Genomic DNA, 17,828 nt, shown 5'->3' with positions numbered 1-17,828 from the left:
AAAGCAGCACCTTTTGTCCCCAGGTTGATGGCAGGTATTGTGTTTTACCTGCTGGTTGGCTGCTCAGCGTGCATGGAGCTGGGCAGTAGCTTGCCATGCCACTTTGCCTTTCCTCACTAAATAGCCAGGAGGAATGGCTGGGGAACAAGGAACACCAGCCAGGCTGGAGGCAGGAGACTGGAGGAAATGCAAACAAAGGTACTTGTATGAGACCTGGGAGGAGTTAAGATTTTTGCATGGGAAGGAATAGAGATGGAGCGTAGGAAAATAGGTGTTATGAATTGCCCTGCTCACAAACCCCTCGTAAAGCTTCATTACTTGTTTGTTCCTTTTTCTTAGCTTCGTTTTCTCTTTCTGGCTTAGCCGGTTTGAAACTGGTTCTGTGGCTTCCCTTGAAGCTCTGCTTCCATTCTGCTCTGGTAATTGCACAGAGAAAGTTCCTACTGACACACATTTTAGCAATGCAGCACTTACGTAAGTCCGCACATAAGCTCGTGTCTCGTTAATGGATAAGCACAAATACATACGGTATTCAAATGGAATATATTCAGTTATCAGAACTGTGAAAAGCCACTCTTCTGTGGGTGCTGAGTGCCGTGCAGAGCAGCTGAATGGCAGGGCTTGTGGGTGTCATTGTGTGAGGTTCAGGGGGGTTGTGCATGGGAAAGGGAGCTCATCTCTGCTGTCGCTTTGCCCGAGTCTGAGGGTTCGACCCCAGATCCCGTTTCATATAAACTTCTAATTGTAGTCTTCTAGTAGAGATAATATAAGTATTTGAGTTAAATGGGTGCACTTCCCGAAGAAGTGAAGCAGTGAGGAAGAAGAGGACGTGTGTTTGTTTTGCTTTTTGTTGTATTTTGTTTTGTTGTTGACAAGTGTTAAAGGATTCCCAAGATTGAATCGTAGTAGAAACATCCTGCTTTCCCTGCTTTTCCACCAGCGGGTAAACAACTGCCATGATTAAAACAACTTAAAATGACATAGGAACGTGGGTAGGTAGAACCTAATATCTTTTAATGAAATAATTCAGCTCTCTAAGCAGCTGAGAAACTAATGCAGCTGAAGGAAAGCAAACTTGTGAGGCCTTAGTGAGCTGGTTTGGTTTCTGGGTGGGTCAGGTAACATCAGGGCAAGATCAAAGGAGGTTGGCAAGTTCACTGGTGCTGAGCTCCTTTGGGTCTGCTCTGTTACTGAGCTGCTCCCCTGCATCTGCTTTTCTTTAGGCTTTGCAACTTTCTAAATGTGCTCTGATAGTTTTCTTCTGCTTAAGAAAAAGCACTTTTATTTTTTTTTTTTACTTGAATACTTTTGCAATCCAGAATTTGAATTAGTTGTACTACAAAACAGTTTGTTGTTGCAGTTAAGCTGGACGAATAAACTGGACTTCCACCATCATCTCCTTGCATATAAGTAAAACTGTCTTTTGTTCTTAGTTTTAAGTTCTCGGACCTTACTACTCAGAGGGTTGTTACTCTGTTGTAGTAGATATTTAGGTTTTTAACCAAGATCTCTGGGTGTATCTCTGAGTTAAGAATTAATAAAGCACTGTGCCCTTGTGATCAGGAAGGCCAGTGGTAACATGGGGCACATTTAAAAAGAGCATGGCCAGCAGGTCAGAGGAGGTGATCCTCCTGCTCTGCAGTGTCCTGGTGAGGCCACTTTAGAATACTGTGTGGACTGGGTCTGGTTCTGGGCTTCCCAGTTCAAAAAAGACAGAGATTTCCTAGAAGGAGTCCAGCAGAGGGCCGCAAAGATGATAAAGGGCCTGGAGCATATCCCGTATGAGGAAAGGCTGAATTATCTGGGTCTGTTCAGCATGGGGAAAAGAATGAGGGGGGGATCTGATCAATGTTTATAAATGTCTGAAGGGAGGTGGGAGGCAAATGGATGAGGCCAGGCTCTTCTTGATGGCGTGTAGCTATAGGAAAAGGAGCTACGGCCCAAGATGTACATAGGAAGTTCCATACAAACAAACAAAAGAACTTCTTTATGGTAAGGGTGATGGAGCTCTGAAGCAGGTTGCCCAGGGAGGTTGTGGGGTCTCCTTTTATGGAGGTATTCAAGACCCATCTGGATGCCTGCCTGTGCAACTTAGGATAGGGTACCTGCTTTAGTAGGGGGCTTGCACTTGATGACCCTCTGCCAACCCCCCTGCTGTGGGCTGGGTGTCCCCACCACCTCAGGCTGCCCAGGGCCTCATCCGGCCTGGCCTCAACTGCCTTCAGGGATGGGGCACCCACAACCTCTCCGGGCACCCTGTGCCATGACCTCACTGCCCTTTGATTAAAGAATAAGTTCTCTCATTCTGTACATGTAATCTGGTGTTGTCCTGACCCAAGTACAACACCTTGCACTTGACCTTGTTGAACCTCATTGGGTTCATCAAGGCCGCTTTTCAAGCCTCTCCAGGTCCCTCTGGATGGCATCCAAGGAGATCATAATGTCACTGTTTTAGCATTTTAAATGCAAAGATAATATCAGTAAGATGAATTCCTGCTCTGTTTCTAAGAGTATTAATTTTCCTCAGTCTTTTATTTCACTATTAATTCTTTTTCAATAGAGTAAGGGTAACAGTGTTGTGTGTAATATACAAAATACAGTGGATAAGAGAACCACAATGCTCATTCAGGGGGAAAAAAAATCAAATACACAGAAGTTGATTGTTTCAGATAAAGTATTTTCATAGTTTCCAGCAATGTTTTTGTAATAAATACTTTGTGCAAACCAGATACTGAGAATTTGGTAGGGAAGTTTAACTCTCAGAATGTGTATTTTTATTTACCATTGGTAACATCTGACTATTTCCATTCAAGTGATATTTTACAAAGCTTAATTTCTTTCTTTTTTTTTTAATAAGGATGTATAGAAAACGAGACAATTAATGGCACTTCTTCATTTTCAGAAAGATGAAGGTAGTGATGGTAGTTTGAGCGATAGCCACATATCTCCTCCTGCCAAACGTACCTCAAAACATGCGGATCCTGTGTGCAAAGACAAATCAAAATCACGCAGTACTGGGCAGCGAGAGGAATGGAGCATCTCAGCTGGACAGTCCAGGTAATTGATACTAAGAAAAGTACAAAGTTTGTTCCGTTCTTTCAGTACTCATAATGCACTTTGCTCATTTCTGCAATGAACTGCAGCTTGAAGGTATTTTTGATGAGCTACCAACAAACAGGGAGCAGAGGCAGAAAATGACGGTGGAAAGAAAGTCACCCTTCCCTAGTTTTGGTTACAAGGACCTGAATAAATTACTGTGTTTTATTTATAAGGCCTAAGTCGTGCTGCATTCTTATAATCCAAAAGAGAAGTAATTTGTTCTGTTTTCTAACTCTTTATAGTTTTAAAAGCCATTCTTTTATTCCTAAGCTTCTTCACGCAATTACAAGTAATTATGAGATGTTGTTGACTGTATGTTCCTGGAGAATGGACTTTTGGTTAATAGTGATCTTGTAGATAGGTATTTATATTTGTGTGCAAATCACAAATATTCTTCTATACACTTTGCATATATGAATGACTGTAATTCAGTACAGGGCTGTCATCTGCTATGGTGAGATATTTTGAAAAACTCTGTAAAGCTTAAATAGATCTGCTCTTTTTTCTGTTTCTTTTTGCTTTTCTCTTTCAAAACAGAATAAATTGAATATATTTGAAATTCATGACTTTTTTTTAGCCGGTGTAGATTCATACTGTATTTATTAGGAACACTAAGAGAAAAAAAAAATGCAGTTGGGAGAATATAGATCACTGTGTCAGATGGAACTTGGTCAGGCTACTGTTGCTCTTGTTTCTTAATAGAAAAGGCACTATGACTCCTCTGTGCATCTGAGCTTTTGTTGGTTTTTTTGGCCAAAATCTGAAGTGCTGTGCCTAATAATGATCTTGAGTCTGTAAGACTTTCCGCCAAGGTTCTGTTGCTGAGCCTTTAATTATAATCAAGTTTCATTTCCTCAGTTGTGGTTTCTGAAAAACGTCAAGTATCTGTCCAGAAAAACATAATTGGAAACTTGGGTGTGCACAAGATTTTTAAATGTGGCTTTCAAAAATGTGCAGAATTGTTCCAAAGCCTTGCAAAAACCCTTAGATTACCTTTTCTAATATGTTTTTGGTAAGAAAATAATAGTCGAAGCCCACAGCTTCTGTTAGGTTGAATGGCTTGTAGTATGTTGAACTCCAGGTCAAATTCAAGCTCAGATTCCATTCATTATTTAGTTCTCCTCTTTTTATTTTTTCCTATGAAATTCACTGTAGCTTTTGAGTTTGAGAACAAGCTGCCCCTTCCTGTCCGGTACAGATGTGCGCTGTACATTACAGGCCACTCATCTTTAAAGTACTCAGTGCTTCTTAGGGTGGAAAAGATGAAAAATATCCATTTTTTTCTATTACGTGACTTGCTTCTAATAGCAATATTGACAAATTGCTTCTAACAGTCTGCTAATAGCTGTAGAGTTCGTGTTCATTTCTACTCTATGCTACTATTCCTTCAGAATGATAATGTCTAATAGTGAAAAAATGTGAAGTTTGTAAAAGATAAAAATGAATGAACTATTGCTTAGGCAATAATGTTTCAGAAGAATTTGGAATATGCTGTTTTCTTAAGCTGTGGGATGGTAGAGGTTAATTCTCTGAAAAGTTAATTTAAAAGGAATTGATAGAGAACCTGAAATTACTTCTTCACCGATTGAAGTACACCAGGCATAAAATAATCCTATTCAGTTCTTAATTTTATTAAATTTTCTTTTTGTGTGAGTGTGTGACTACAGAACCGCTTTCTTTGCGTCTCCTAGTTTGTTCTGAGTGCTTAAATGTTAATTGCTTTTGAAGAGCTATATCAAGATCCTGTTCTGAAGCAGAAGGGGAGAGTTAATAGTAGGACATGGCATGAGGGAATGTTGGAGGGATTAATAAGAGATATTTGGATAATTGGGAGGATTCATGTAATTGGTATTTGGCAGTTTTGCCCTCATTCCGACATTGGGCATGAAGCAGAATCTTCAGAGACAAAAAGTCTGCTCTTAGTTTCACAATAATTTTGAAGTCCTGGTTTATTGTGCAACTTTTTAAGTTGTATTTAACTTCTAAGGTTTTATTTTCATTGTGTAATATTTGCTTGGCTGAGGAATTATAATGTTGTTTGTTTGTCTAATGTAATTATTTCCTAGGTTAACTTCTCCACCTGGTGCTACACTACCAAATGGACGTAGCTTATGTAAGTGCATTACAGTGGACCCCATAGTATCTACTTCTACATTTAACAATTCTATGTCAATGATTTTCAGTTGCATATATTTTCTGATAACTTCACTGATTACTTATGCTGTTTTGACCTGAAATGTTACTGTTTTGGCTCAGTTTTCTTCTGTTAACATCTTGGATGCTCTCTGTTGACATGGAGAACATTCTCAGATGAAGTTCCATTTCTTTTCTCAATTCAGACCTCTTGGCCATGATTGTGATGCTTTCCTTAATTCCCAAATTTAGCATTGGGAACTAATTTTGGCCTTCCTCTCGCAGCTAGTGTCTTTAATTTACGTACACTCTTTGATTGTTTAAGAATTGGCCTTCTGTGGCTCTTAGCATTACTTACTCTGTTATTGCTCTGGAGAGACCTGCCTTGTCTGCAGCTCCTTCTGCCTTGGTACAACTTTTCTATATGATTCTCCTTTTCAGTCTTGCCATCTCATTTCATATCTCAGTGAGAGCCACATTGTCCTTTGTGTCCCCTTTTCATAAATTATCTCATTTAATTCTGTGTTGACTCTGTGTAAATGTTACTTCATTAAGCATTTTTGGTATTTTTATTATTTATCAATTGTGATGACTGAGGGACAATCAGGAGGGGGACCTCTTTTTGTTTGGTTCTGTAGAGTAGCTGGTACAGATTTGTGAAATCAATGTATTGTATCTGATGTCGTGATGCTGTACTTGGAAGCCTAAGAATTGAAACTGGGGGCCAAGCGTGCATTTAGCATTAATGTCGAATTAAAAATATCGAGTGGATATTTAAATACCAAATTTCAGTCATAAAATAAGATCTATTTTATAAGGAAATAAACTTAAGCCTGAAGAAATAGTTCAAAAACCAACTTTGATCGGAATTTTAAGTATATATTTCGTGGGTGAATATAAGGATGCTCTTATTGTGCTCCATAGTAACTTCTGGTTTATTGTCCTTGTTAAGTATTCTGCTTATTAACTCTTGTTTGTGAAAATGTTCTTGACTGCATTTTAAAGTAGTAATACAAATTTCTCTTAGCTCTCAAAAGCCATCCCCTTCGAGGGGAAAAAAAGGGAGATGGGGACCATGCTTGCATAAACGGAGATATAGAAGTCAGAAAAAGTTGTCGGTCCAGGAAAAACAGATTTGAAACTTTGAATCAGAGTTTATTGTTTGATCAGCTAGTCAACAGGTATGTGGGGATGCTTCAGTTGTATTCACAAAACATCCTGATTTCTTTTAAAGTTAGAAAACCTTGTCTTCCATCTTTGTGTTTTACTGTGCAAACATATTAGCGTTGAGGCAGGCTGGGTTGTGGTTTGAGTTAAAGGCTGGGTCCTGTGCCGTAACTGCCAGTTTTACCCATGCACTACATGCAAAGCAGCTTACTGGACTTCTGGTGTGGAGTAAGCTCCTTTGTGTTTCCCCCTTGATAAAGCTGTGTATGTTGGCAGTTACTGCGGGGTGGCTGACATGCTGTAAACCCACACCCTAGCGTGTCTCTTAGTAACCCGTTCACGTAGTGATATCTGAATGTGATGTAAAATAGTGATTAGCAACAATGCACAGAAAGCTTTCCAGATATTGCTTGTATGATTTTGATCATAAAACTATCAAAAGTTTGTAGCTTTCTTTTTTGTTGTTTTTGTTTTTGCTTTTTTATTTACCATTTGTTAACAATTCACGTAGGGTGGGTGTCACTTTTTGACATTTACTGTGCAGACAAAGTAGGTCAGAGAGGGAGGCACGGTCTGGTCTGAGCATAGGAATGGGAGCCAGAAATATTTTTCTGGAACTATTATTTCTGCATGGCCCTGGGCAGACCGCTTAATGTGTGTCCATTTTCCCACCTGTAAAATGGATTTCAGTAGTCACATCTCTGAGAGTCTGCTTGCCAGAGCTTGAAAAATGGTATGAACCTTGAATTGCCAAGTATGATCTTTATTGCTAAACATACTCTGTTAAATTTTTGATTCATTAATTTTTCTTTTCAATTTACTTAACAACTACTTCATATCACTTTACAAATTTATACTGACTTACATTTACATTTTTAGTTGCAGTTGAATCTCCCTCTCCTCATGAACAATGGGGAAAAAGTCTACCATGAATACTGTAATTTGATAAGATTGTGGTACTGAAGTCTATATATGAACTTTAACTGCAGTGCCTCCAGTAATCAGTCATTGGAGGTTTTTAAGAACAGATTAAGCAGGTGTATGCCAGCAGTGATTTACATACTCTGTAGTTTATTTTGGCCTGGAAGAATTTGTGGACTTTTCCAGGCCCTCCAAATCCTGCTTTCTTTGGTAATGAACTACAGTGTGACTTTTCTTGAAACAGTAAATAGCACACATCACAGATGCTGTAGAAGAATTGTTTAAAATTGAGAGGGTCACTCATAATGAAATTTTGACTTTACTGACATATGTGGCCAGAAATTCCATTAACTTCTCTCTGGACAAGTTCTCCCAATTCAGATTTACTTTTAAACAGCTTAAAAGAAGTGAAAGTTTCTGTCTTCTTACAGTTATTATGCAGTGATAGTAGAATTCATGGAGAAAAGTACCATAATCTCAGTAGAAAGTAGTAACTAGGTGGTCAGAACAGCTAGCCAAATATTTGGATTAGTTCTGCTAATCACTCTGTTTTCTTCCTTAGCAATAGAGCATCTTGGGCAGGGTTGTAATTCATACCCCAGGATTGTTTTGCAATCTCTTTTTAAAGACTCCAGATAATGAAAATGTGTTCTAGTTAGATAGTAGATAAGAAGTGATAGAGTAATGAGCTCAAGTAATGAATGATGAAGTTACTGATCTAATAGTTTTTAAATCGTTTATTTATTTTCATCTTTTTGAGGCCACGGTGGGAAGCTGTAAAGCTTACAGTTGTGAGGCATTGACTGCTTTCCTATTATAATAATGTGGATAAAAAGCTTTACTTTCTTACTCTGCAAATCTGACACCTTCCTAAGCAGCTTCAAATGTTGCATGCTACAACCTGTGCCAAGTGCAAAAGTACAGTCTAAAACATTACAGTTTAATTTGAACCTGGAGCATCAGCATTTTTTTCTTATGCATAATCCTTAGTTTATATTCTGTAGCTTCATCTTTCAGTTCTCTTTATTACAGTTAGTATTTCCTTAATTGCTAGATTCAGAAAGCTACCTTAAAAAAATTCATATTTTAAGTCATTTGTATATTTAGTCATCTTGTTGACCTTAGAATAACCATAACAGACCATAATTAGATATGCTAAGCTATTGGATGATAACGAGTTCTGTGTGTCTACTATTTTAAGACTATTCTTTTTTTGCTAACTGTTGCATATATTTCAGTACTGCCGAAGCTGTCCTACAGGAAATGGATAATATTAACATCAGGAGAAATAGGAGGTCTGGGGAAGTAGAACGGCTGCGAATGTGGACGGATACGGAGTTTGTAAGTGGAGCATTTCTTATCTCGTGGGTGAAAGCAATATGAAGGGAGAGCACATTTGTTTCTGTATTGTCCGTGCACAAGTCAATAGCTCTGTGGATCCTCATCAGAGGATGGCATTAGAAAACTTGCTGATCTCAAATTTGGAAGGAAATTCGTGAAAGTGATATGTATTTTGGCAGAGTGAAAATCGTGTTCTTTATTGATGAATTGACTGCTGTGACCATCTGATTTGCTCTGGCAGTGTGGTAACAGAACTGAGGACTGTCATCTGTTTTGTTCCCTAAAACAGCCTCATACTGCTATTACCAATGTATTAGGTAGCCTGGATACTGAGAGGTTTGTTTTAACACCTATTGAATGAGAGTACTGTTGTAGTCTATCTTTGGAGGGCTCTGTTGAAAAAACAGTTGAGGCCTAGAAATTATGTAGTGTTACTGAACTGTGCACTAACAGTGTGACATGGGATGGTACTGATGGGGTGCGTGTTACTTTTATTACAGGAGAACATGGATATGTATTCTCGAGTGAAAAGAAGAAGGAAATCGCTGAGGAGGAATAGCTATGGGATTCAGAACCACCATGAAGTGTCCACAGAAGGTGAAGAAGAAGGTATGGATTGTACAGGATTGTAAGGGTTTGTCTGAAATATTTATAAAACGATGCTCTCCTCAACCTGATATAGCAGCATATTGTGCTGCAGAGAATAATTTGGTTTGGGATCTGGATTTGGAGCTATTAAACAGCTAAAGAATTGCAAAGAAGTTTGCACTGAAAAAAGTAAAAATTTAGGGATTGCTGCGGGTAGTTTTCTTTGAACAAAACCAATTCAAGTTTATCTGAAAGTAGTACAGCAAAGCTTGATTTCTAAATATGTGTTTTCTGCTTTCCTTTACTCGTGTTTTCAATCATTTAGCAATACAGAAACTTTTCTCTTATTCCCTCTAACAATCCTGTGTGTGTATGAAACCAGCGTTTGTTGTATGTACTCCAGAACTGTGCGTGTACTGATTGACTGGCTATTTCTCTAATAGTGGATGACTTACCAGAAAGAATGTGTAAATCAATTCTGCATCCTTCCTTTTGTGAAGGTATTAACTGAAGTCTCTGTTTTTTATCTTCTGAATCTTAGAAGGCTTGTCAAGACAGCTGTATTTGAAATTCTCCTTTTTAAAATGTTGCTTGAAAATGGCCAGTGGTTTCAAAAAGCACTGGAGAAAGAATGGATAGTGGCTAAGTTGAAGGCATGATCAACAGCATGCTTATTTCCTTAGGAAGTCAGGATCAAACTTGACTTTGGGGATGCATGCAGGGTACAGCATAGTGTCTTTTGATTTCAAACTGAAACTTTGCTGTAGGAGGTTTGGTCTCTACCAGTTAGTAAGAATGCAGTCTTAATTCTGAGACTCAGAGACAGAAATAGAGATGGTTTTAATAGATGGATCTAGGTAATAAGGTTATTATAAAGTGTACTCATTTGCTTTGTGTAAAACTTATACTGTGAATCTCTTTTTGTTATTTCTCTGCTATGTCAAGTATTGATTTTCCCAGGCTACTGTGTGGAAAGAGAGAGAAGAGAGGCATTATTCTTAACTTGGAGGATAATTACTGAAGGAGAATGATAGAAGATATTTGTAGTACTTCATAACTAAAACTGATCTGATTATATTTTTGTCTGTTGCTTTTCCAGAACCGCCTGTGGAAAACTGGAAGAGATTTTGAGAATAGGTTGTAGATTTATCTTGATCTTCAAATTTCTAGTGACTTGCCAATTAGTGCTAATTAATAGGAGGGGAACAGTTCTCAGTGTCCATTAAATTGTTAATTTTTAGGGTGAGGGTAGTTCTGATATTAAGATGAGTTTTGAAATTTTTCCCCTTTCAAAACAGAGTCTCAGGAAGAGGATGGAGATATAGAAGCAGAAGAAGCTGAAGGGGAAGAAAACGATCGACCATATAATCTAAGACAGAGAAAAACTGTTGAAAGGTATCAGGCCCCTCCAATAGGTGAGAAACTGGACACTGCTCATACAGTTCTGCTTTATTTACTTTCAAGAAACACTATGGGCATGGGAGAGGAATTTGGATTGTTGCTCCTGATCACTGAAAGATATCCCATGCAGCGTTTAGTGACTTCTGTTCTTGCCTGTTATTGTTTGCCGTGTGAGTGCCATTACTCCAAACATCTGTGAAGTGTGAATTGTGGGGGCATCTCTAGTGCTTGCTGCCTCATTGAACTTTGCACATACTGCCTTGCACTGGGCTCAGCATTGGAAAGAAGTAGTTGGCAAGAGATGAGCTCAGAAAGGAACCTAGTAAATAATTACATAGAAAAATGGCCAATTGTTTTGTTTTCTAGAGCGTTAAGTCCAATTTATAACTAGATTAATGCATAGCAGTGGTAACCACCTATTACCTCAATAGGAAATGTCTTAATTTGAGCTATTGGAGAAACCAGTGATAAAATTATTGCTAAGGGAATAAACTCCTATTTTTGTAGCTCCATTTAGGTTAGTTTATTCTTTTTTTTTTTCTATCTGATGTTACAAACCTGTCATTTCTTTCTTTCAGTGCCAGCTCACCAAAAAAAGAGAGAAAATACACTGTTTGATATTCACAGATCTCCTGCAAGAAGAAGCCATATCAGGTAAGTGTCAGTCTTTTGGTACACAGTTGTTTGCATCGTATGTTTTGTATTACCTTTTCATTTTAAACATGTTCTTGTTGTTCATTTCATTCATGCATATGGATGGGTCTTGAATTGTGTAACAGGTTCAGATCCTGATCAGCATATAAGAATGAATTTCTCAGCATTTCACAATAGCAGTAGGAGCTTTGTGATGAGGGATCTGGAAGCAGACTGGAAGCAAGTGTGCTGCAAGTACCAGAAGGAGATCTGGGCACAGTAACTTTTTCTTTAAGGGTCTACTTATATTTAGTATTCTAAAGCAACAGTTAAAATAATGCTCCTCTTCTGTTCTACGAGATTTAAAAAATAGTAATTTCTTTCTTTTCATTCAAGTTGCAAGTAACATTAGCAATTTAACACAGTGTTAACTGAAAATGATTTTTGACTTTATCTTTTGTGTCCAAGAAATCTGTAGTATACCAAGCCCTCTTGGAAGCAGTTGAAAGGCTTTTATTTAGCAAACTAGATGAGATTGTTTGTGTGAGAATAATTTCACTCAAAACTTTAAAAAGTTCTGCTCAGTGGCAGAATCCCAGTATCCTACAAGTTCCTTTGAAATATTAATTACCATTTATAATTTTGGAGAGTGTTTCTATTGCTTATCGTGCCTGTACAGCATTTTATTGGATAATCTCTGAAATTCTACTTGCTAGCAAGCTGCAGAAGGTTTGAAGGCAGATATCCCTTCAGTTTTAACATGCTTATTTTTCCACTACCATTTTATTTCTACTTCTCGGGATGTTTTACACTCTTGAAGTTCTTCCCATTTGCATAACGTTCTCTTTGATATGTTTTAAAATGCCTTTAATTTTTGGTCCCTTACTTATTTTAATTTTGCAGAAAGCATCTCATCAATGGATATCATGCTCTTAGAAATGGTGCAGCTCACCGTATTCACTAAAAATGCCTGAGTTATTCTGTTAGCCAATCCTTGTTTGTTTGTGCAAAAAAGTTGCTTTTTTCACACCAATTTAAGAAAAAGAAAACAAGAAAAAACCTCAAAAACTGGACTTTTTCCCATGCAGAGAGTCCAGTAATGTATGTGATGTAGTATTTTCTAAGAGTTTTCTAAAATATTGTGATACTACCATAAGAAATGGATCATACAGATGTTGAAAAGTGAATAACACACAGGTAGTTTGTAAAACTTCTGCTTTTCAGATGTATTCTCTCCTTTTATGAAGTGTTGCTGTAGGAGGTATGGAATTCTTTAAGAATATTTAGAGGGAAACATCGAACTGAATAAGTAGATCTTGGTATTTCTATTATGTTAGAGATGAATAAGGTGTTTGGAAGCTTTTCTTTGTAGCTGTCTGAACATCAGCAACTTAAAGACTGGAAACTTAATCACACTCACTGCTAATGTGAACTGGGCCACATCTTACAAGGATTTGCTGTTCTAGTGATGTTCATGTTGATATTGGACATCCTTCAGACTATAAATGTTGATATCATCATCACCCCCTCCTCATGATTATTTTGATACTTAATAGAACAAGAATTTGCATGTGTCTGGTAAACCTGAGCAATATAGTATTTGCCCTTTCAATTTGATTTTTATTAAAAGATCAGAACATGCTGTTCCACTGTGAAAAGGACAGAGTTTGATATTTATTTTGCCATTTGAATAGGAGAAAGAAGCATGCCATTCACAGCAGTGATACCACTTCCTCAGATGAAGAACGTTTTGAAAGAAGAAAATCTAAAAGCATGGCCAGAGCAAGAAATAGGTACCACGTCATCTTGGGTCTTTAGGAGGGTTTGATTTTTATTATGCAGCAAAAAATAAACCACTGCAAAGTGATAGTGTTGTGTTGTTAGAGAGAGCTTTAGATGGATGACAAGACATAACTCATGTCAGTTATTATTGTTATTACATTGTTATTATTGGTGTAAAAACAAACAAAACAAACAAAAAAACCACCTAGAGTTAAATTGGTACTTCCTTCCAACCACTTTAATCTTATACCCCAGTACTAGCTCTGTCTTCTTTTTGTGTAACAATACATACCTCCTAAACACAACATACAGTATTCTGGCTTTGTATTTCTTCACTAGTTCCTTCAGAATGGAATATCTGTTTACTGCCACAGATAGGTTAGTAGGAAGACTGAGTTTTCTTTTTTTTTTTTTTCCTCCAACTATAACTACCAAAAGTGTTAATTGCTAGTGTAACCAGTGTGTTACTGGTATCTTCCTTCCTCTCTTACTCGGCATTTCAGCTGGAGGAATACTGACGTAAGTTTTTGAAGCTTCTTTGTATACTTGATCAGGTGGATGAGAGTTTTGGCTGATCTGTAAGACTTATTTTTCTTGACTTTTTAAACTAAATATTTTTTTAATGTTTTCCTTACTCCAATATGTTCTGTTAATACTTTTCTTACTTTACTGAATTTATGCATTTCATCAGTGCCAGCAGATAGTCTCATTTTTTTGCTCTGCATTTTTTCTGTGTTTAGTGGAAATAATATGTTCACTCTAGCTCTACAGACTGAAATACAAATACAAGCATAACACTGTGCTTAAGGAACTCCTAAGTACAGAAGAATAATTACCAAAATACTAGTTTTTATTACCTTATCAAACTGGGAAAGTCTTCTTAGGTGCTCTCAATTTTTAATGACACTTAGGAGAATTAGTTCTTTATTCTTAAGTTCTTTTAACTCAGCCTGGTGAATTTTTTTTTCTTAATACGAGTTTTGAAACTTATGAAAATTGGTTAGGCTGACATCCATTTTAATTCAGTAGATGAAGCCATTCACTCTCTTGTCTTTGCACGTTCCTGCAAAATGACTGATATAAAACAATATTTGATGGTTGTTGTTATGGTTGAGCAGGTGCCTGCCTTTAAACTTCAGAGCAGAAGATTTAGCCAGTGGAATCCTGCGAGAACGTGTGAAAGTTGGTGCAAGCTTGGCTGATGTTGACCCTATGATTGTTGATAAATCAGTAAGTTCAGTTAAAAGTTTTTTTTCCTTCCATCAGTTCTGCATAAGTAGAATTCACCACAACCTCTGATTGAAATTGCAGTAAATTAATTATAAACTCACTAATCTTTTATGATTGTTCGAAGTCTGTTATCTGTTTATTATTTTGTGCTAGAAAGCACATAAATGAGCTAAAATATCTGCTTCTCACCTATGCTTCTTTGTTTATAGCCAGTTTTTAATTATGTAGTAGAGAAATGTGTGATATTGTAAGCAGTGCAGAAACAGGTGTGATGACCTGACTGTCTGTGGTGCTAGCCATGGTCCTGTGCAAACTTCATGCATGGTGTGTGTGGATCTTCAGTGTTCTCTCTGACAAGCCTGAGTAAAGGGAATGTCGTCCAGGAACCCTCAGTTTGGCTCAAGATAAAACCTGTTCAGGAGCAGTGTTGTATGTTTGCTTGTGGTGTGTATTGTGAAGAATCTGCTGTATTATTAGCTGAACCAAACCAGTGTCTAGAAGTACTGAAGGTATATTCATGATATGGTGTACCTGAACATAGAACTGCTGTATCTCTGTTGATATTCAGCCATCCCTGGCATGCTTAATTTGCAAACCAGATAAACCTCACCTCAGTCACTGATAACTCACTTGGTCAACTTTTTAAACTTCATTGAGCTCCAATTTTAGTATAGTTTTTTTTATGAATGCCTTGTTGTTTGCAGTTTTTCTTTGAATATGTTGTTTTATAATTAGACACTCTTCTGTGAAAAGCTCTTGCTTATACATGCTTTGCTTTTTTTTTTTTCTAAGGTGCGTTTTGATAGTATAGGAGGATTGAGTCATCACATCCTTGCACTTAAGGAAATGGTAGTGTTTCCTCTTCTTTATCCAGAAATATTTGAAAAATTCAAAATTCAGCCACCAAGGTAGGTGTATTTGCTCATTTTTTTTAAAATTCGATTAAACTTGAAGTATGCTTTACTTCAAAACACATAGGAGATTGCTTCTTTCCTTCAAGTGCTTGCAGTTAAAATAGACTTACGTGTCTGCCACTCCACTTGTCTATCAGAATGTAATCTAAACCAGGATGAAGAGTTACAGAACTCTAATTTACTTTTCTTGTGGTAAAGTGAACTTTTTTGTGATTTAGTTGAAGAAAGAATTCACATATACTATTAAGGCAGCCTTAGTACCTTGACTTTTTTTTATTTCAATCCTTTTGTCAAATGATTGATTAAATTAAGGTAAGTGCTGATTTTTTTTAATAGAAGTAATTTCAGTAATGTTATGATTTTAATGTCACTTAATCAGCCATTTTAGTGTGAGAGTTAAATGGTACACATAATCTAAATAAAAGGAAAATTTTGAGATATTTTTGTCATTTTGACGGAGTATATCTCTCCAAAGAAGTAATAAAAACTGTCTTGAAGTATTACTGAAGAGTTAATATTTGAGGAGTTACTTAACTAGAATAAAGCAATCCTTTTGAGGCTTATATATGGAAGCATAAAACAAACGTTTTATGAAATCTTGTTGAATACATTAAGTAGTAATAATAATACTTAAGTCTTTCTTCTCCAGGCTCCCTGTCTTCTTTATAAAATTTGACTTGGAGTTTTTCAGGAGACATAAAATAAGTTTGTGACTGTGTTGATCCATTTATCTTCAGGGGCTGTTTATTCTATGGTCCTCCTGGAACAGGTAAAACCTTGGTAGCTAGAGCTCTAGCTAATGAATGCAGTCAAGGAGACAAAAAGGTGGCTTTCTTTATGAGGAAAGGAGCAGACTGTCTCAGTAAGTGGGTTGGTGAATCTGAACGTCAGCTTCGACTCCTTTTTGATCAGGTTAGAAAAAAATGCATCTTGTGTATATTCTGTGCTTTTTTGCTGTTGTTGTATCTGCACTGTGTTCTAGGCAACCCAAATAATTTGCAAATGAAATTAAATACTAAATAGCTTATATATTTAAATGAAATAATAAATGAATGTACAAATGACAGCATTATTTTGCTTTGAGAACTGAGAGGAAGATGTCTCTAAACTTGTCTGTTAATAAAATGGACAGAGTAGATTGGGTAATAATTGGAAAAAGGAAAAAAAAAGATGAAGAAACAGTGAGTTTGAAGTTGTCTGTCAAGTTCAAGATACGCTACGTAGAGGAGGATGCTGGACTGCATCTGCTGTGTGTGCATTTTAGTACCCTCATTGGGCTTGGAAAATGATGGATGGGAGAGTCTCTTATCAAGCAGTGAGGCACAGTTGCACAAACAAGCTGTTTTCAGACAGATGCCTAAACAAATGGATTATGTGCAGTTACGATACTGTTTTCTGTAACTCAGTATAAGGTATCTCAGTTTATGAGCACTGTGCTGTCTTGACTCTCTCAGACAGTAAAACTGATACACTGGTGCCATCTTGCTTATTCAAAGGAGAATGCATCTATTTCCTTTGAAACAGTACTGTTGTTGAAAATAGTTTTATTTTCAGACTGCACCTTTTAACCAAGGTGTTGCAGTGTGTGTTATTTTAGCATGTTATTGCTTGGTAAGAGGAATAAACTATTTTTGATGCTGATGGAGTAATTGTGAAGTAATGGTGAATTCAGTTTTTTTTTCTTGCACACCAGGCATACTTGATGAGACCCTCTATAATCTTCTTTGATGAAATAGATGGCTTGGCTCCAGTTCGTTCTAGTAGACAAGATCAGATTCACAGGTATTACTTTTTTGTGTGCTATGAAGGAATACACATTATAGAATAGGATATCATGATTTGGAAGGGACCTACAAGTATCATAGAGTCCAGTTACTGGCTCCATACAGGACCATGTTATTTTGGTAAATTCTAAAGGATAATTTTATTGAGTTTTCAAGAAGGACTTTTGCATAAGATCTATTACAGTAGAAAGGACAGATTGCTGAGGTTATTTTTTGCACTGGAGAATTACCTTTTTAGCTTTTCAGACAGACTGCAGTTTGCTGGCAATCAACTTGTGGTGATAACCTGTCAGCTGAAGTATCAACTAAGGATTGGTTGCTGGTTTTGTACTATAAACAGGTTATGTTACCAACCTGAAAGAATAATCAGCTGAGAACGCATTCTGAGATTTTTCAATTGTAATGTTCTATGAGTGAAGTGAACACCTCTGTCCTTTTGATTACTGGGTGATGTGGAAGTTTATCCTGATCTAATTCCATAGCTTTCTTTTTTAACAAATTTACTGCTAGATGTATGTATATATATATATATATTTATTTATTTATTTTTTTTCTGGTTGCCCTCAATCTCAGTTTTGCTGTGCCCTTTATGGAAGCATGGTTGTGTTTTTCGTATTACAGGCATACTGTGGCATATTGTGTGCACATCTCCCATGACTCAAATGAGGGGAAAGGGAAGGAAGTTTGGGGACCGCAGGCTAATTTATGGGGTGTATGTGGCTTCATTTTGATGCACCTTTCTTCTGCTTGGTGCTACTCCACCACTTGCTCTAAATGGGATGATGCCTACACTGTCAATGGCAGAGATCTCTTTAGAGTCACAGCAAATGACTAA

The 17,828-nt window shown here is 37.1% G+C and overlaps 1 protein-coding gene across 7 annotated transcripts in view; it reads left to right on the top strand.

The window, feature by feature from the left end:
• ATAD2B (ATPase family, AAA domain containing 2B) overlaps positions 1-17,828 on the top strand; it is a 72,969-nt gene that overhangs the window by 11,660 nt on the left and 43,481 nt on the right. For all 7 annotated transcript variants that reach the window (XM_040697998.2, XM_015285046.3, XM_025149098.3 and 4 more), the window contains exons 2-13: positions 2,903-3,057; positions 5,166-5,212; positions 6,260-6,413; positions 8,559-8,661; positions 9,162-9,270; positions 10,548-10,664; positions 11,229-11,304; positions 12,978-13,076; positions 14,184-14,295; positions 15,088-15,203; positions 15,947-16,121; positions 16,903-16,991. In XM_040697998.2, the coding sequence (XP_040553932.1) occupies positions 2,903-3,057; positions 5,166-5,212; positions 6,260-6,413; positions 8,559-8,661; positions 9,162-9,270; positions 10,548-10,664; positions 11,229-11,304; positions 12,978-13,076; positions 14,184-14,295; positions 15,088-15,203; positions 15,947-16,121; positions 16,903-16,991 (1,352 nt within the window). The remainder of the gene's footprint in view (positions 1-2,902; positions 3,058-5,165; positions 5,213-6,259; positions 6,414-8,558; positions 8,662-9,161; positions 9,271-10,547; positions 10,665-11,228; positions 11,305-12,977; positions 13,077-14,183; positions 14,296-15,087; positions 15,204-15,946; positions 16,122-16,902; positions 16,992-17,828) is intronic.

The sequence above is a fragment of the Gallus gallus genome, chromosome 3 (assembly GCF_016699485.2).
Source record: "Gallus gallus isolate bGalGal1 chromosome 3, bGalGal1.mat.broiler.GRCg7b, whole genome shotgun sequence".
NCBI classification, from domain to species: Eukaryota; Metazoa; Chordata; class Aves; order Galliformes; family Phasianidae; genus Gallus; species Gallus gallus.
This window is presented reverse-complemented; position numbering and strand designations above follow the sequence as displayed.